Source organism: Sebastes umbrosus, chromosome 23, assembly GCF_015220745.1.
Source record: "Sebastes umbrosus isolate fSebUmb1 chromosome 23, fSebUmb1.pri, whole genome shotgun sequence".
NCBI lineage: Eukaryota > Metazoa > Chordata > Actinopteri > Perciformes > Sebastidae > Sebastes > Sebastes umbrosus.
In genome coordinates, this window is record NC_051291.1 from 14,242,854 (window position 1) to 14,263,396 (window position 20,543).

The 20,543-nt window shown below is 40.7% G+C and overlaps 1 protein-coding gene across 7 annotated transcripts in view; it reads left to right on the plus strand.

Annotated features, from left to right (window-relative positions):
- The window catches only part of atp2b1a (ATPase plasma membrane Ca2+ transporting 1a), a 147,854-nt gene that overhangs the window by 92,984 nt on the left and 34,327 nt on the right, over positions 1–20,543 (plus strand). For 5 of the 7 annotated variants that reach the window (XM_037759934.1, XM_037759927.1, XM_037759930.1 and 2 more), the window contains exons 1-2: positions 5,064–5,216; positions 18,504–18,988. In XM_037759934.1, the coding sequence (XP_037615862.1) occupies positions 18,796–18,988 (193 nt within the window). In that variant the 5' untranslated portion in view covers positions 5,064–5,216; positions 18,504–18,795. Of the gene's footprint in view, positions 1–5,063; positions 5,217–16,448; positions 16,470–18,503; positions 18,989–20,543 lie in introns of those variants that run through there. The other 2 variants (XM_037759929.1, XM_037759928.1) reach the window with 2 other exon arrangements.

Consider the following 20,543-nt stretch of genomic DNA (forward strand, 5'->3'; position numbering starts at 1 on the left):
ACAAAACAATGACACATTTTGTCCAGAAACCCTCACAGGTACTGGAATTAGCATAAAGTATATGCTCAAATCATAACATGACAAACTCAAGCCCAACAGGCAACAACAGCTGTCAGTGTGTCAGTGTGCTGACTTGACTATGACTTGCCCCAAAACTGCATGTGATTATCATAAAGTGGGCATGTCTGTAAAGGGGAGACTCGTGGATACCCATAGAACCCATTTCCATTCCCATATCTGGAGGTCAGAGGTCAATGGACCCCTTTTGAAAATGGTCATGTCAGATTTCCTCGCCAAAATTTAGCTTAAGTTTGGAGCATTATTTAGCCTCCTTCGTGACCAGTTAGTATGAAATGGTTGGTACCAATGGATTCCTCAGTTTCTCTAGTTTCATATGATACCAATATCTTCACTCTAGCTTTAAAACTGAGCCCGCTACAACCTCAGAAAAATCGATTGCGTTAAAGAAATTAGTGGCATTAAAATGAATTTGCATTGACTTTGACAGCCCTAATATTAACATTCCTACCATTAGACTCTTGTTAAGTGCGTCCCCTGACTTCTGCAGTGTCTGAACAAGTAAGAGATAAAGAGGTTGGGGAGATAAACAGGCTGATGGACAGCCAAAGATAGACGGGGAGAAATGGGCGACAACAGTGTCATGTTAGAGGGACATCTGCTCAGGGTGGGCCAAACACAAAGCACTGCGGGCTGCCAATCAGGAAGTCACCAAAAACCACAGTGGTGAACTGGAAAAAATGCCTGACGTAAAAATAGGCCTCGTCTCCGCTTCAGCACTTGAGGGTTCGAATGCCCACGGAGCAAAGTCTGTTCGCCCGTCCCAGCTCAGCTGAGGCCTGTTACTGTTGTCGGATGTACGATAAAAGCATTGAACTGCTGCTGTGGTGCAACGGCTCTAGTTTGAAGTTTGACAGCAGAAGATTGACTGACAGCGAAGAATGTGTGAAGGGTGTGGGGAAGCATATGTGACACCCTGACCCGAGTGACTGATGGCTGCTTTTGCAAACACTGGTGAAAAAATTCCACCCATATTACTTTCATTTTTTCTTTTTTTAAATAATGTAATTTGTTTAAATCTTTTTGTATCTGTGCATCTTGACTGATTGTTCCTCTTTCTGCTGTCGATTGAACCAACTTAGTTTGACTGACCAAATAATTGCACAAGTCAACTTACATAATTTAAGTTTTTTTTTTCCTGTTTCTTCTCTTCCTCTTTCTTTCCAAATCTCCTTTCCACCCTTGAGTAGATCTGAGTCGACATTTTCCACCTTTTAAAATTGCACAAAATCGTAAACGTGTTGAACTTTTCCCCCCGTTTACAAATCTGAAGAGGGAGATGCTTCTGTACACTTAGGGCTGTTGTGTTAATGATAAATCCCATTATGACAAGACAGCAAGTATATTACACTGAGGTTTGACCTCAACCTGAGTTGTTTTCTGTTTATCATCTACCACCACTCGTGTCTTTATTAACCTAGGGTCATAGGCGCAATTTGAACTTTAAGGTTGGGGGGTTCACAAAAAAATCTAGAGAGGATTGTAATGTGTACAACGCAGAGAGGTCTAATACATATTATACCCTCCAAACAGAATGCAACCCGAGCAAGCGTCAGTGACAAAATCAGCATTAAGCAACTGGCTTAGTTTACATATGCTACTGTTTGCTGTATTGTATGTCATTTTCAGTAAATATCACAGTATAAAACCTGTTTTCTGTTTAAAAAAAAAACACAAACGTCTGAAGATAGCAAGTACTACTCACCCATATTTTAAGTGGCTACCTATCTAGTCTGATCTTTGACCGCACAGCTGATAGGTACGTGGTTTGTTTACATGATGTAACAGAAGTGCATATTTAACGATGTGTGGACAGAGAGTGTCTGATGTTATTGGGCTATAAGTAAATAAAAAAGACCATAAATCTGTCTTATCTTATCTTGTCGGTTTCTTATTCTGTTAATAAGAAGACGCAACAAAGTCAATATTATTCCTCATGGCAATAAATTATTAGTTCTGCGTTATTATAAAAAAATATAGATGCATTTCTAGGGGGGTTCAGTGAGCATCCTGAACCAATGCAAACTGCGCCTATGCCTAGGGTCCACCACGTAGTCATAAAACTTAAAGGTCCCATATTATGCTCATTTTCAGGTTCATACTTGTATTTTGTGTTTCTACTAGAACATGTTTACATGCTGTAATGTTCAAAAACCCTGTATTTTCCGCATACTGTTGGCCTGAATATGCCTGTATTTACCCTCTGTCTTAAACGCTCTGTTTTAGCGCATTTCGACGGAATTGCAACAAAATTGCAACAGGATGCGTTACTAGCAACAGCTTGGGTCAATGTGTACTTCCTGTCAGCTGATGACATTCACATACACTGCAACCAGGAATAAACTGGGACACATTTAGAATGTTTACGTTTTAATCTGTGTAAAGGGTCTAAATATTGTATATTTGTGACATCACAAATGGACAGAAATCTTGACAGCTTGTTTCAAATGCAGAGTTTCTGAATACGGGCTGTTTGTATTTCTCTGTATATTGAGCATTTTGATAGTTTAACAGTATTTATAAAGCACCTGCTCTATAATAAAAAACAACATGAAAATCTCACTTTTTTTTATAATATGGGACCTTTAAGATAAACGTAATTTGTCAAAAGACAGTTGCTTTACTTGCCTTTTGGTTTGTGCAAAGAGATGCCTGACATATGTATTCTGCATTTAATATTTTTAGTGCACCATAATTGTGAGGCAGATTATGTGGTTACTCTGTCCAGTATCAATGTGTTGTTTAATTTTTATTGCTTAAAAGAGGAAATGGTAAAGGAAAGATGGACCTCAGTGCAGTTCATTGCATTTTCACTGTCCCCAGTAACAGGAAGGCTGATTTGCCAAGTGTGTGACTCCTTCAACAGGACTAAAGAATTGCAAAGAATACAGGCATTGAATCCAGCAGCAGAAGAAAAAAAAAGGCACTACGTCATGGAAAGAATGACGTCAGGTTTGATTAGGCGCCTAGGGAAGAGCCTTGTGTGTAGTTTAGGTGGAGTTCATGCAGCACAGACATGCTGCAGTGTGTACTACTTTTCTACAGCATGCATCATTTGATGGAGGGTGAACTGTTGAATAATCCTGACCTGTTATTATAAAGCGACTCTGGGAGTAAAGAGGGAGAACGAGGGGCTCATGACGTAACCGTTTCCATAGGCGACTGATATGCCCGGCTAAGCCAATGGGAATCCACACCAGCCGGTCCATACCCATCCTCCTTTTGACGTGCATCACATGTCCCCGGCGGTGTTGTGACAGAAAGGAACCAGGCGAGGCGAGATGAGTCCCCTCAGCGCACTTCCGGTTTCGTCATTAACCACGTTGGGCTAGATAAACTGGTGATAGGAGATGGGAGATACATTTATTTCATTATATTCATTTCATTTCATTTCAAAATGAATTTCGAACATGTAGAATACAAAAAAATAAAAAATAATGAAAAAGAGAATGATCATACCAACAAGTGGACAGTCAGAAACAAGTAGTATTTACATAGCGTAAAAGAAAAATAAATTAACACTTGATGCCTTGATTTACATATTCGAAAAGGAGTGAGAAGAAGTATTAACTTATTTAATCCCACCCCTTCTCCATAAGTCAATTATTAATTATTAACCAGCTTCCTTATTGAGCCATACATATAAATCTAATTATATTTTCCTAAATTTGTCTCACTATAAATATTATTAAAGGGACTGTTTGTAACTTTTTACACGTATAAATCAACTGGGTCGGTTTCCCATGCGCGCTCGCACATGCACGCTCGCGTGTGGCTATGCTGTTCAGACTCCCTGTGGACACATACCATCAGACTCCAACACAAACTACACGGAGGCACCAAAACCTCTTGGTTGTTTCTAGTGAAGCCCGTCTTGCAAAACAGTGTTGGCCACGGTCGTAGTACACGGGGGAGACCGTAGCTTTGGTCTCCAGAGCCGGAGTCTTTGCTGCGCTGCTCCTCTGCCTGCTTGCCTTCACTCATACATCGCGCTCGTTCTCGCTCCACCTCACATGCATGCGCGCTCACTACACACTGCAGAAGAGTCAGTTTAGCTCTGAGAATATCTAGTGAATGTACATTGGACGTTTGTGCAGAAATAAATGCTGCAGCACCTCCAGACCAACAGAGGTTTTCCATGTCTTGTGAAGTGACGGAGCTCCGCAGAGAGAAACGTGATCGTCTCCGATCGGGTGCCGCTATCTCCCTCCCACCGCGGTCGAAGACGATAACGTTTCTCTTCCTGCTTCATCCTCGGAAGCTGAAGCAGGAAAAGCCAACAGTGATATTGTGGTTTTAGCTGACGTGTGTCGCCTCACTGTTTTGAGCGCTGCTCGTTCATGTCTATTTAGAGCGAGCACAAGCGCGAGCACGGCGCTGACTTTCGTTGACATAACGGCCACAGGTGTCGCTGTTAACAAGCATTTCTGATTCTTACAAACAGTCCCTTTAAGTAAATAATATTAAATATTAATTAATGTGTTTTGGTCGGCACCGGTTATTTTTATGATGAAGTGATATTTTCTGAGATTATTTAGATAAAGTCTGCTTCTTGACATAGTGGCCAGTTAACCGTTATTACGCAAACAGCTGTACTGCATGTAGCTTCCGGTTTAGTGGACGTGGGTTTTCCATGCGCTCATCGTAAATTTGTATATATATATATTTTTCCTTCCTTTTTTTCCCTTTCCTCATAACAAAATTAAAAACAAAATGAAGAGAAAAATAAATTAAAGAAAGAAAAAAATAGATAAATAAAAATAAATAGATAAAAACAAACAAAAAATAAACAAAGAAAGAAATAAAAAGATAAAGAAAGAAAACTTAAAAAAAAAAAAAAGCCAACATAACTGGGCAAGATCAATATCATGTGACTGTGAAAAAAAAGAATAAAATAAAATAAGATAAAATAAATATAAATAGGTAGATGGGAGTAAAAGAAAGGATGGTGTTTAATAGGGTGATGGATAAATGCGCTCATACGTGGAGGGTAACTATCTTGACTTTTGGTTGGGTGGTAGTGACAGCGCAGTGGGCGGGACTTTACCTCAGATCAGAGGAGAGAGTCTAGTCTTTGGTGAGACTGAGGGGGAGTTACAGAGAGAAAGGGACCTGGGGTGCTCTTCAGAGACAACGGAGTGAGTATTTTATGCTTGTATTTTCCTATACTATCGCGCAAAAACACCACAATAAAAAGGGAGCTGGTTACCAAGTGTTTTAGCTGTTGCATAGTAACAGTAACTCCTCATTTTTGAGCGTTGCTATGCTCCAACGAGGAGGTGGGTTAGTTAGCCAAAGCTAACATTAGCCAGTGTTATATCTTTGAGAGAGAGAGATATACTGACATTGGGCGTCTCGTTTTCCAACCTCAGGTAAGCTATTCAGCCAGGATGCCAGCTCTTTTATTCAGCTTGGTTCATTCAGACTCATGTACACACCTGGGTGAAGTTTACCCGACTTGTCAGTACCTTTTTGTGGGTTTGCAATCAGCATTTAAGGCTAACACATTGTGAGCTAGTGTGGGCTAACACTGTAACGCTAGGGGCACCCTCTCTGCTCTCGGGTTGACTGTCACTAGAGAGTAAAGATACAGTAAAATGTGTGTAATTTAGTGGAAATAAGGGTGTTTTAGCAACCAAACAACGTCTCCCTGGAGAGATCATCATCTGGAGGTGTTGTGTTGAATTATGCTCCCCTTGGATTTATGTGTTCTCCCTTATTTTATCCTGCTCTGTGCCTATTTTATCACATAAAAAAGCCTAAAATGTCATAGTAAAGGCTGCACCTTGTCGCTTTAAATGTACCATACCAGTAATTTTACAGTATAACGGTATTGTTAGTCGATTATGTATATTAATGTTGCACTCTTGACCCTTTTTTTTAATGCACATTATAATATAGTTTTCCAGGTTGAGTGCAGCAGCACTGTGAGCCCCTTTTTATCACATAAAAAAAGCCTAAAATGTCATAGTAAAGGCTACACCTTGTCGCTTTAAATGTACCATCCCAGTTATCTTACAGTATAACAGTAATGCTCATTCCCTATACTTCCCATCTACTGTAAGTGGATTATGTATATATTAATATTACACTCTTGACCCCTTTTTTAATGCACATTCTAATATAGTTTTTCCAGTTTGAGGTTATCCTGAATCTAGCCGGCACCATGCCTATTTTATCGCATAAAAAGCCTAAAATGTCATAGTAGAAACCTACTTTATGGCTGCACCTTGAACGCATCCTTTCGCTTTAAATTACCATATTTTACAGTATATAACGGGACTGTTTATTCTCTATACTTCATCTACTGTAAGTCGATTATATATATATTAATGTTACACTCTTAACCCCTTTTTTAATGCACATTATAATATAGTTTTCCAGGTTGAGTGCAGCAGCACTGTGAGCACCTTTTTATCACATAAAAAAAGCCTAAAATGTAAAGGCTGCACTTTGAACGCAGCATGTCGCTTTAAATGTACCATACCAGTAATCTTACAGTATAACGGTATTGTTTCCTGTATTTCCCTGAACTCCCCATCAATAAGTCGATTATGTATAGATTAATGTTACACTCTTGACCCCTTTTTTAATGCACATTATAATATAGTTTCCAGGTTGAGTGCAGCAGCACTGTGAGCACCTTTTGTGGTGTCTAGTTGAAGGGATCACTCCTTATCCAATTAAATAGCACCCGGTTTTGCTGCAGCGCCAGCAGTGTCTTCCTGCATGCGTTTATGTAATGACTTGTGTGATCCTACAGTGGGTTTTTTTTGCAAATAGTGTTGCATTTTTCTTTTTTATCAAGCTTGTGCTTAAAGGGAATACACTGTGATTCAATGAGAGAAAGGTTTGCCAGGCATTGTTGTATTGTATAGTTATCATATTACATAATATAATGTCAGCTAAGCTATTCCATGGCCAAGCATTATAGTCAGAATAGCTTGATGTAATGACAGTCGTTGGCATTCAGTTTCAGTTTTAATAGTAATACGTCTGCATTTTCTAGATCTTACTCTATATATTATATTTCATTAAAGCTGTCTAGCTCTAGCATACAGAGCTATAGAGAGTTTGTTCAATGATTCACTTAAAACCAGCAGTAACACTGTCTGTCGCTGTGTCTGAGCCCTTTGAACTCAAGACTGTCGCTGTCACTCAAGAATGCCAAAAATATCCTTTCTTATACCGTGCTTTTTCATAATGGCAGACTGTCGACTGTAACTGCTCACCCTGAAGGATACGAGTCAGTATTTGTTGCACCTATTTTTGTAAATTTGTTTTTGGGAAATGGTTGTATCTCGGAGGCAAGATCGCTTGACCTCCTTTGGCTGTGTGGTTCATAGTGTTACTTTACATTTCGAGGCCTACAACCTTTTCAAGACTACAACTCTAGGTTTTAATTTTACATGCACATGAGGTTAGTTATGCTGTTGTGTGTATGTGACTTCTACTAATCTAACATCGTAGCTTGCTGTTAAAAATAAGTGCTGTTTGCTTCTCATGGCACGGGGGTTTTTAGCACTAGTCACACAGCGATAGTCACTGCGAAGTAATGCAGTATACTGAGTACACTTTCTTCCAGGCAGTTCTCGCCTGTCAAGTGTGTCCCTAACTCATCACAGATGACTCCCCCGGCCCTTACAGCTGCTTGATATGTCCACTGATTTCATTGTCATGCCCTGCATTTCAATTACAAGCATAGCCTCCAAAACACAAGTAATATTGTTAATAGTAACAATTCCTAACATTTGTCCACAGTTCAGTCTGTATTTTTTTGGAACTGCCTTTTGTAAAACATTATTTTATAGAGCAAGCCACTGTAGGTCATTAATCTAAGGTGACATTGACATGGAAAGCTAAATATAGTATTTTTTTTTTTCTTCAAGCACAATATATTTATGGTACTATTTACTTATGATGAAGTTTTGCTTATCTTTCTTTCGCTGTGTGGATTGTAAGTCCAAGGTTATTCCAGACAGAGGTTTTAGGTTACATTGAGTTTGACTCATTCATTACTACATTAAAATATGGCCTAACAAAGCAGTAGAAACAGATTACACAAGTATGACTAAAATTAATTTTTAAAACACAGGAGTTGATGTCATAGTAGCAGTGAGATCAAGGGGGCTTTAATTAAAAAAAAAAAAAGGTAAAACTAATTGGATAAACTCTGATCCTGCTCACTAAAACAATTCTAAGGCACACACGCTGCAAAATATCATGAATTAGTCATCACAACAGCTAGAAGGTCTAACCATGCTAGGAGTCAGTCTAGCAGACATTTATGTTGGTTTTGGCATTTCTGGAAAGCTGGTGGGCTTCATGGCTTGACATGCCACTGATCAAAATTGAAAAAATAATAATAATTTAGAGGGGTAGAAGATGTCGCTGTCTTATTAGTATCTGCATATCGCTATAGGCTTGAAAATAACAATTTCTTATTCAAATTTATAGCCTTATCATGGAGTATATAAACATAAGCAATACTGCAAGACTCAAAAGTAGTTTGACTGTAATCATTGTAGCAGTTTTCTGAAACCCTGCTACCCAGCCAATGGAGAAAGGACAATGGCTACCATGTAGGGCTGTCAATCAATTGAAATATTTAATTGGATGATTGTCCATGATTAATCATGATTAATCGCACATTTTTTATCTGTTCGAAATGTACCTTAAAGCGACATTTGTCAAGTATTTAATACTATCATCAGCATGGGAATGGGCAAATATGCTTGCTTTATGCACATGCATGTATACATTTATTATTGGAAATCAATTAACAACACAAAACAATGACAAATATTGTCCAGAAACCCTCACAGGTACTGCATTTAGCATAACAAAATATGCTGAAATGATAACGTGGCAAACTCAAGCCCAACAGGCAACAACAGCTGTCCGAGTGTCAGTGTGCTGACTTGACTATGACTTGCCCCCAAAGTGCATGTGATTATCATAAAGTGGGCATGTCTGTAAAGGGGAGACTCGTGGGTTCCCATGGAACCCATTTTCATTCGCATATCTTGAGGTCAGAGGTCAAGGGGTACCCTTTGAAAATGGTCATGACAGTATTTCCTTGCCAAAATGTAGCATAAGTTTGGAGCATTATTTAGCCTCCCTCGTGACAAGCTAATATGACATGGCTGATACCAATGGATTCCTTAGGTTTTTTAGTTTCATATGATACCAGTATCTTCACTCTAGCTTTAAAACTGTGTCCGCTACAACCTAAAAATCGCAAGTTGCGTTAATGCCTTAAAGAAATTAGTGGCGTTAAAACGTTAATATTGCGTTAACTTTGACACCCCTACTACCATGTCATACTGGTGGCACCCAAGCCCCCAGGAAGAGCGTTGTGCTTTGAAGCAAATTTTCGTAGTGGCTTAACAGTGGAAATACAACTTCCGTGTCCGTCACGTGATGCCATTGGGCCAAAAAAAGACAATTTCCCATAGACTTACATTGGGAAAGAGATGTCTGTAACTTGCCGTTCATGTAAATGAGCCCGAGACGGAGGCTGGAGCGAGGGCTGGGAGGCGGGGTTAAAGGAAACGCTTCCTAGAACTCCATCTTATGAGTTGTTTTGTAATAATCATAATGACATTACTAAGAAAAATCACCTTCTCCCATCACGACAAATCCACCAGCAGATTCTTGTCTTGGGCTTTCTGGAGACACTTACATCACAGCAGTGGCTTAGTCACACAGAATGCAGTCTCACTGACAGTGAAAGTACAGATGGTTAGATTGCACCCCTCCTGAGGGATAAAGGTAGCCCATGTGAATGTAATTCTGTCTTAAAACACTAGTCTGATATTTATTATGACATAGTCTTTGGGAGAAAAAAATAATGTTAAGGTTTACAGTTTTGGCCGACATACACCGGATCAATTTGAAAGTGCTGTGTAGCAACCTAGCCCTAGCCAGCATTAGCTTTCAGACTTAATTTACTTCCCCCTTAGTCTATAATAACATTTTGTGCATCGGCCATTACAAATTGCATTCCCTACCACAGGTCTCGGGAAATGACTTTAAAGCTCAACCCCAGTGCGTCCTGAAATTGTAATGGTAAGGACAGCAAGGTCAGACTGTGGCAGCAAATGGCAGGGCGGCAGGACCTCAGGCCTCTGAGCTGCTATGTAGAATCACACGTAACAAAGAACACACAGAGCCTCTCATCTTCAAAGTGCCTCCATGAAAGATGCTTCGTTTTGGAATATTTTCCATCCTTTGGACATGAAGGACGCTCTAATGGCTATATAAAACCATCCCGATCTGGTTTTTCTTTCCTCTAAAGGAAAAATATTATAATATTATTTTCACAGTCACGGTTTAAAGATGACTCTACCAATATTGAAAGTCTGAGACAAATCTAATTGATAGTTGGTACTAAAAATGTTTTATTGGATATTTCATCCAGTAAAAAAACATATTTTTAATGGTGTGAAAAAAACTGTCAGTCATAATTTTTAACAACAGAATTGTCTTTCAGGGCTCAGCAATGTTTGGAAATTGTTCAGCATGATTGCGCCATATGTCTTTTCACCATTTAGGGGCCATTCACATGCCACGCCAAAAAACGCGTGGAAAACGCCATCCGTGCGGCTTTCATCCTGTTATCCAAGGTGCTTCGTAAGTTGCGCTACTGTCGCGACTGCCGTTACTAAGCAACCAAAACCTGTGTGCTGCGATGATGAGTATGAAGTTGCGGTAATGTAGCAGTAAAAGCCTCGCTGACTAAACTATAACAAAGTCAAAACGAAGATAAATAGATTTCCAGCACCGTAAATCCCTCACAGTAATTTTACTGCTCGATTTCTCTGTCCATTTGGCTCACCTTTCAACCGATTGTTGTCATATTCTTGGACGGAAAGGGTGACAAAAGGAAAATAGTCCCTGGGACAGATGAAAAACCGTTACCGGTATTGGACTCACACGCTGCGTTCCTTTCGGGGAGCGTTGCACCTGTTGTCGGCTGACTGTCGCTAGAGACTATAGTGCATACAGTAAATGTTTAATTTAATGAAAATCAGTGCTGTCGTGTAGCAACCAACAATGTCTATACATACCGCTCCTCCATATATTTACCGTAGACTGATATTTACGGAAGAAAGAAAAGATATCTGCCGGCTGTGATTGGTTATTCCTCGTCACATGACATGCGGTGCGCGCTGCAGCGTTCCAAAAGTTGAACAATTTTTATCTGAGCGCAGCCGTTGTGCCCTGATAAATAGGCTCAGTCGCAACAGCGTGCGACTGAGCGCGCCTGCCGCTCGTCTACATTGACAACAATGGATTTGAGTGCACAAAAGATGCTGCAAATGTACAGCCTTTTACACAGACATCGTCACAAAGATTAGAAATTGTACTGATGTGAAGAAACATTGGAATACTATAAACTTTGTGTGACATCTTACACAGTGCTGAAATGCTAAGTGGTTTACAGCTTTCACATCAGTTGTATTTTGTTGATTGCGACAATTTCATGTTTAACAAGAACACACTTAATAGGAACAACACCTTCACTTCAGTGTTCAGGGGTTGAATGATTTGATCTTTTTTTTTTGACAGGCCCTTTTCATGGACATGTTGTGCCAACGTAATTATGAGCACTCTCCGCAGCAACCTGCTGGTCGCTCTCAATATGTCTAAACGCCCCCATTATGAACATTTTAGGGCATTTTTGTCGACCAAAAGCTAGTATTTATGTCTCCTCTGTGTTATGATGTCAGGAGACAAAATCCTGCCCCAGTTTCAGGCTAGCGTGTGTGTTTCACCTGTACGGATTTTGTTATGTTTTTTGTATTGTTCCATCTGAAAAAACTGAGACAAGATATCACAGCTATTCTCTTCATATTCTTGGTTAGTACTTTACCCTTTTCTTTGCACAAAGGTTCAACAGCAAAAGTGCAATGCCTTATTTAGTAGCACGAAAACAGCTGCAGTGTTGCAGGTGAGAAAATGTAATCTTTGATTTTGATGTGTAAAACGTATTCAACTAAATCAGTCAGAGCTATTGTGTAATAAAATATCCTTTTAAAAATATATATACATTGCACATCATCCCTAGTTAATCGGGATGCCCCTTTGAATCGGGTCAAAAAGATTATGATTTATTATTATTTTAGATTACGTGCCCCTCCATACATGAAGTAAGAGGAGCTGAAGAGGAAAATTGTGTTGATGGTGACACCTCTGACTGTGCGTTCGTATGAACTGGCAGCCTGACAGCATTTGAGAGCCGCGTCGAGGTTCCAGTCTGTGGGGTGAAGTAGTGCTCTCCGCTTCGAGCCGTGCAGCACAAGGAGGGCTGGGTGTCTCTGCTTTGTACCCTCCACATTTACATGGCCTGACCCAGTTCAGCGACGGCTAGCAGTGGGGGGAGGGGGCAGTCTGGGGGAAGCTAAAAATACCACCCCTAGCATTAGGCAGCTCCATTGCAGAGGGATCCCTAGAATTGCCATCCTCGACTTGCATCGAGTTGTTGGCACGTAGAGGTTCACAAACTGCCAGAGGGTTTCCTTAGCGTGGACACAAAGACACAAGTATATGTCCGAGATGCCCGCCACCATTGTCCGATCCACTTGTTTCCACTTGCCACAGCCCTCTGGGCGGGGGATTTAGTGTGCACATGTGTGATAGCAGCCTTAAATAGCTTCAGTAGAGAGGAGACTTGCGACTTACAAGACTCTGGTCCTTGGGTACAACCCCCTCGTATTCCCACTGAGCTCCGGTTTTGCTGCTGTTGTGTGGAAAGGGTTAACCTTAGCCTCTGTCATTCAACCATACCATGCCAGCTGTTGGCTTGGAGATCCAATCACAATGATTTTCCACTGTTGTGACATGTGACCTGCTCCGCAACCCGAAACTGTCGCAGCGCAGCAAATGTTGGCACCGCCTTCATCTTGGCGTCGTCGCTGCTCGTGGGGTTAGGGGGTGTGAATGTGGGAGAGGGCTCATAGAGTAAGACATGAAGACAGGGAAATGGAGAAGGCAGAGAATTGCATTCATGACTGTAGGCTGCACATGTGCTCTGCCCATGTGGTACCCAAGGCCAGTGAAATATTCCTACTATTTTAAGATAAGTCATTCAGAGACCATTAACACATTTACAAAGCCACATGTTATTGCAAGGGGCAAGATGACATACATTTTACCCATGACTCCTGATATTCACTTGTCCTTTTTGTTTTGTGAAAAACAAGTATTAGGCACAAGAAACTCAAAGGCTTGGTAACATAAATTCTTGTTCTTAAGCCGAATTCACACCAGGCAGCGGCAAAGTGCGGCTCGCCGCAATAATTACATATTTCTGTGGCCGGGAGGCGTATTCATGTGTTTCAGGCGGGAAGAAAATCTTTGTAACATAGGTCAACGTGTCACAGGCTGCTCGTCCTCTCTGGCAACACTTCGCCGCTGAAAGTTAACCTTTTTCCAACTTGGCCGCAGAATCAATCGGCTGCAGCTTGCTGAGCTCGGGAGCGGCCGCCGCAGCTTTCCATAGACATGGCATGGCAGCTCGCTGCAGGCCGCATTTTGCCGCTGCTGTGGTGTGAATTCAGCGTTCGATGTGAAAGGGTGTTAGGATTAGGGGTGTAATGATATATTGATCTGGATCGATATATCGATTAAATGATCCAATATCATTGATGCAAAGTGAAAATATCAATACATATCGTCATCTTTAAGATATGCCTTTATTTTTAAATTCTTAACTGATAAAGAACATTTGAGCTTAAACATTAATACAGTTTTGATGGAATCTCATGTGGGACAGAAACTGACACAATACTCTTTTACACCGAAATCTTTTGAAGACAATTAATGTGTGAATTAGGATATAGTTCAGCAAAAATGTACGTTGGAATTTATTGTATGGATGACCCCCTAATCCAAGAGATGGCAGACCTGTCTTGTTAGTCATTGGGCAGCACAAAGATGTTGCATAACTGGCTTACTTTAGGATCTGACAACAGTTCTAACATAACAATGAAATGACAGGTGCGCCAATATGTCTGACTTGACTAATAACTGTCACTCGCACATGGTGTTAGAGGTGTAGTTTGCCCAGCAGTCCAATGCATCTAACTTGGGCTAAGGCGAGATGAAAGATTGGTTCGACATTCTCTGGCATATCTGTCCAAAAATATATTTTCATGGACATCAGAACAGTGGTGAAAATAATAATTGATCACATAGATGTCAATAGTTGAGCCAAGATGTCAACAAGCAAGACCTTACCCTGAACCTGTGGTCAGTAAGTACAGTTATTCCTCTTCAAAATAGGGATTTCTGCGATCTCTCCCACCTCGGTAACACTGCCCTGCAATTATGCTGCGTAATAAATAATAAATTCTGTCCTGTTTTCCATGGCAGATGGCTCCAAATAGAATCTCAACATGTGACAAAATAGTTTCCAAGAAACTCAATGGAATAAGCTGCGAGCATTCATTTGTGCAGTGAGCAATAATAAAGGCTACATTTTCTCTCCTTGTGCATCTGCGTCCCAGTTTAAAGTTCTGACATATTTTGGATGTTAGTTTTGGAGTTGCATGTTTGAGGTCCTGTTTGCAGTTATAGACCGATGAATGGTGTTCTCTCAAACACATTTTCGTCTTTGTTATAGCCAGAAATGCAGAAAGTGAGTAAAACCTCCCCAGAGATAACTGCGGCATTTTTCTTTTCCAGACGAGGAAAAACGTCCCTGTCTGCCTGCAATGGTGCCTTTCTTTATGGATCACATGGCTGAGTCCAGGTTCCCTGTGCAGTGCGAATTATAGTCTGATGACATGGCTTTCCACCTTAAAGTACACTGTAATTTCCAGACTAGAAATCAACCTCATCTTTTTGAATCTTTCCAATGAATCCAGCGTCGTCCCTTTATTTATCCAGGATAGTCCCATTGAGATTAAAAAATCTCTTTTCCAAGGGAGTCCAGGCCAAGATGGCTGCATAAACAAGCACAAATGCCAGAATTTCACATATAAAAGCACAAATAATAGACAACAAAACCGCAAAAAGTCCTCCTTAAAACAGATTGGCACCTGCTCTACTTCAGCCTTTGTAATTGTATCGTGACGTCGCATGCTCGTAGCTCTGTGTTTCTGTTTCTATCTGAGCTGCACCAAGACAAATTCCTATCAATTTGGTGGACATGAATGAATCAGCCCCATTGTGTAAGGCTGATTAAAGCTGAATGGACAGCAGCCTCTCATTAGAACGGACTCTCCCATGTAGAGCACCATGGAGCTCCCTGATGCCGCAGATAGTCTTAATTAGATTAAACAGAAGGCTTTTCCTGAGGTAATCAGTCACTTGGTCCCTGCTCACTACGTTACCCCACCAGTCACACTGCAGGGAAGCTGGTGGGCTTTGGTGGCTACTGGGGATTTTTTTTCAATGACACACCTACTGTACGTTGTTTGACATGGCGGGATGCTGTGATACATTCTTCTGGGTATTTATTGAAAGGATTGGACTGTAATCTGGTTGTACGATAAGAGGAAATTGCTGCCCTTTATCATGCAGATTGGCTTTATAGTGTGTAAAGTAATTGTAATGTTCTACTCTGTATTTAGATCACCAAACTCTTCTTTTCTCATAGGAGTGAGAGTCCTCTGTGGGGGTGGAGAGGGAGAATTATCAAAACATTCTAATGATCAATATAAATCTAACAACATATAAACAGTGACAGTACAAAATCAAGTTGGTGAGTAATAATACAATACATAACAAATTAAAAGGTATTTAATTCTCTACAGAAGCTGGGATCATTTTAAAGTTGCACCCACAATTAAGTGACTTCTAATTCCATTTAGAGCATGTGTGTAATTTTCCCTACTTACCTCAGTATTAGTTACAGCCCCAAATACCTGTGTTGTCAGTCTACAAATAATTAGCTTCCCTTTTATACAGGCACAGTGGAATTTAAAGTGTACTATAGAGTAGCTGCAGCAATATAAGACAGTACAAACTAATATTTTTTTTAAATACAGTGGAAACTGTTTATGGTGATCACATCTCAGAGTCAAATTGATCACTATAAGCAGATGATTATTATATCCAAATTTTTGTTGTTCCTTATTTCTCATAAAGATTACCATCTAATCGACATTTGTGTATTTCTTACATGGATACAAATTTATGAAACAGACCACTTCGCTGTTTACTGGCTCTCAAAATCTTCTGCCTTTTCCCTCACCAAGGGTGGGGCATTGCTGTTTTTGGCCAGCTATACGCCACCACAACGTGGGGAGCACGTGCAGATGAACGGCACCCCACTGCCGGGGCTTCTCGCTCGCTCACCCAGTGGGCGGCATGGAGGGAGGCTGGCGTTGTTCGTCCGCATGTGTTACCCGTGCTGTGGCAGTGCCGCAGAGCCAGTTGAGGTTTGGCAGAGTTTCACTTTTCAACCACAGGTGCTTTCCTCGTGCGCATTCGTTTTTTATAGAGAGGAAATTACTTTCTTTTTCCCGTCATGATTTCGACGTGCACACGGCATCAGCCTCAGGTATCCAGCCAGAAACAGACCGTCCGTGAGGCAAAGTATCATGGGAGTAAAGTAAAAAAAACAAAACAAAAATTCAGTTGACGTTAGTCTAGCGTAGTTTTAAAATGTTTTTCCTTATGTTGTCATGAATGAAAAGACCTAAAATGAACACTGTAAGCGGACTACTTGATTACTATAAGCAAATTATTGAAAGAGCATTTTTATAGGAATGATTCTGTCCCAAGCTTTGTGATCCATATACACGGTTGATCACTGTTACCACAACCACTATACGCGGGTTCCTGTTTAAGGTCCATATGTAGGTTACCTACTCAACAGCCAATGAGTTCTGACCAGTCATTGAGCTTGCATATTATGTGCATTTAATAGTAAGTAGTTAACACATATCGTTCAGCCAATCAGAAACGAGTATTTGCTTAGACCACAGCTGAAAATATCTTGAATGATTATTATCAGTTTATTCTGTGGTTATTACTTACTGCTATTTTTATTATTATTGTTCTCAGTGAGTCAATTCAAATCCAACAAAGGCAAGAAACAGGGAGATGCTGCTGCTGAAGCCCTTAACTGTGAAACGGCTGCAAGCAGAGTTGAGTTTGTATTAACAGGAGTAGATAAACATTGCAGAAGGGAAAGGACTACCTTTAAATGTTCTCTGCAGGAGAAACCCTGAGAGCAGCTCATAGCAGAGTGATTACTGAATGCTAATGCTCCACTCTGCTCACGCACTGAGAGCAGAGTGCACATTACTTGATAAGAGTTTTGTCCAGATGACAAAATTATTATTATTTTATTATAACTCAAGTGCAGCTAATCAAAATCTGTTGGCAATGGCCGTAGGCAGTTTTGCAAATGACTTTGCTACTTGTCTCAACAGCCAATTGGTTTTGTCAAATAGTTTCAATGTTTGCTCTTGTGCAGCAGTGAAATGTTTCAACAAAAGTGTCTAGTGTGCTGTGGCTGTGTGATAAAGGAAGAAGGGAAAGAACATGCTACATTGATTGAGAATAAGTAATCACAAATGTCATAAAAGTCCACACAAGAATATGCTCATAGAGTAAGCATCATAGTTAACATATACAGTAATAGGCTGATTACAACAAAGGGGAACTACACAGTAGTGTTGTCAGAAGTATCGTTCCATATCGATACTGAATATTCTAAATGGTTTCAACAGTGATTTGACACACACACCACTATTTTTTTTTTAATAAAAATGTACAATTTGATGCCTTCAATGTTGTGTCAATATTTCCTTGTGGTATCGAAAATGGTGTTGAATATAATTTTTCATATTTTTCAAGGTATTAGTGTTATGATACTGGAATTTCTAACTTTAAAACAATACCTTGAAAAATACTGATTTTTCTATACCACGGGGAAACATTGAGGCATAAAAGTTTTGGATTTTTATTAAAAAATAAATAGCGGTGTGTGTGTGTGTGTGTGTGTGTCAACTCGCTGTCGGCGAGAAGACAGAGCAGAAAGCGATAGTGTAGAAAATGAGTATTGAAACAATTTAAAATATTCAGTATCAACACTACAAGGTATTGTATCGAAGTTAGAAATACAGCTACACAGATGCTGGTATGGCAATGAAATAAAAGTGTATCTTCCATCTATAGACACCAAAATGAGTATAAATATGACTGATATTCTGACAAAAAATCTTGAATCCTTGCGTTGGAGGCCACCTAAAATTGGCTCCTTAACATCGCTGGCTTGCTTGTGAGAACACTGCTCTAATGAAAAATGAAAATATGATGCATAATCCAGCCTGAGTGTGTCATAAAACCTGAAATGAAGTTTGCGTTGTCAGTGTGATATTAATAAACGTATGGGGAACCCTGCTGTACATGAAATAACACTTTGTAGCGTTACTAACGACACTTTTTTCGCTCTTCTCTTTCAGATCTGCATGCATGGTGATCTCCGCCTCTGTGGGTGATCCTCAGTCACCATGAAAGACTAGGAACTCAGCTCTCCAAGGGAAATGGCTTGTTTTGTAATACCCCTGCCCCGCTACCTGCCGTATGACACCATCTGCCTCTGAAGGGCCCCGTCAGCTGTTTATGGGAACTACCACTGTGTTCGCTCTCTTGAGGATTTAAGTTTTTCCGGGACAACACTTTTATTTTTTTTACACCCCCACTGTTGAGCGGAAGCAGCAACGATTTGCAATAGAGTGGGGAGACGGCGAGACGATGGCGAACAACTCGTACAGCGGGGTGAAGAACTCCTTGGTGGAGGCCAACCACGATGGAGAATTTGGCTGCTCGCTCAAAGAACTGCGCTCCCTTATGGAACTGAGAGGCGCAGAGGCGATAGGCAAAATTGGGGAATGTTACGAGGACGTTCAAGGACTCTGCCACCGGTTAAAAACATCACCTATAGATGGTAGAGTAATGTTTCCCCTTCACTCTACATAATGGCTGTTGTTTAATTGGATTAAATGCAGGATGTTTTCACAACAGTGCTAGTAGCGAGTGCTGTCGGAATGCTAATGTGCTGCACGCATAGTTTAGGAGGCGTGTCATTGGCCATGTCATCCACATTGTGGATACCTTGACATCACTTCCTTGGAAAACTCATATGCCAGACAGGTGGCTGGGCAGGCTGGCTCTGACCTGGGCCGGTCCTGCTCTATTTCAAGGCCTCTGGATATGTCCCTCGCACCCTCCCCTCTCTCCCTTTTCACCTCTGTGTCTCTGTGTGTGCGTGTCTGTGCGTCTCTGTGTGTAGGCTTCAGACAGACCAGCTGTCTGCCCGGGCACCGCACCAGGCTGCAGGCAGGTCAATGTCCCACATGTGGCGGACAAAATGGGACGCTGTAAGGCTGGGTAGTAATGACTTGAACATGTTAGGGAAGGAGTGAGTTCATCTTTTGAACGTCTCCTCTGCCTGTCCTCTTTTGCCACCAACTCTTAACCATAAAGTCTAGGACTTATGATAAGTGTTTTGGAAAAATAGGCTACAGTAGAACCCCACTAGGGCAGTGGTGGTCGACCTCTCTTTTCTACCATTCTTTTTCTCTCTCTGTCTCAGTTTGTCTCTCTATAGACAGTCCGCCTAATCGCTAGAATGACCTTGACTGAACTCTTATGGGAGGGGATTTTCAGTTTGATCCCAGATTAAAACGGCACCGCATATTCACTGTAGCAGCGACAGTCCTCTGTGTCTCAGAGCAAGCAAAAAAAAAATAATTCCTGGGCTTCATCAAACCAAAAGGAAAGCAACCGTACATGACAACACAAAGCATCTCTCATTCAAGAATCACTATTTAATTCTTAACCTTTTTCATTTATTGACAGTATGGTGTACAAGGCACAGCGTGCAGTCTCTTTCGCTGCTGTCATTGTCTGCGATACAGGCCAGTAGGCCATTGTCTCTGAACTGAGGATAAATTGCTGAATAGGAATTTGACTGTTGTGACAGAGCGTGAGTTGTCCAAACATGCATGTGGCTGTGTCAAGTTGGTGAACGTAGGTAGAGTCCTGTCATATTTGTAGCATGAGTGACATTTGTTGTGCGAGTGTTCTCATCCTCCCCCCGCTCATTCTACCTTGTATTACGCTACAAAAAAAGAATGTGGATTGTTGGCTTTTTTTTTGCATTTTAATATAAAGCACAAAGAACAAGGTATTGGTTGCTCTGTAGGTGTGTGAGTAGATAAGATAGCAGAGTACTGGAAACATGTTTGGAATATCAAACTACCTTCAACCTCTGCTATAGCTGCACACTCTTTATCAATATTCTGCTTCTCAGCCGCCTGTATTTACCATCTTCAGATCAAGCGTGTTTTTAAGACTGAGAGAATATTAGATTACTTCTAGATTCCTAATGAAAACAAATCTTTTGATAAAACGGCTCGCTATTTTACAAAGGAAAAAAATGTTTTTACTTCTGTAGTTATTTACAACTGCGCTGCACTGATAAGCTTGAATAGGTCTAC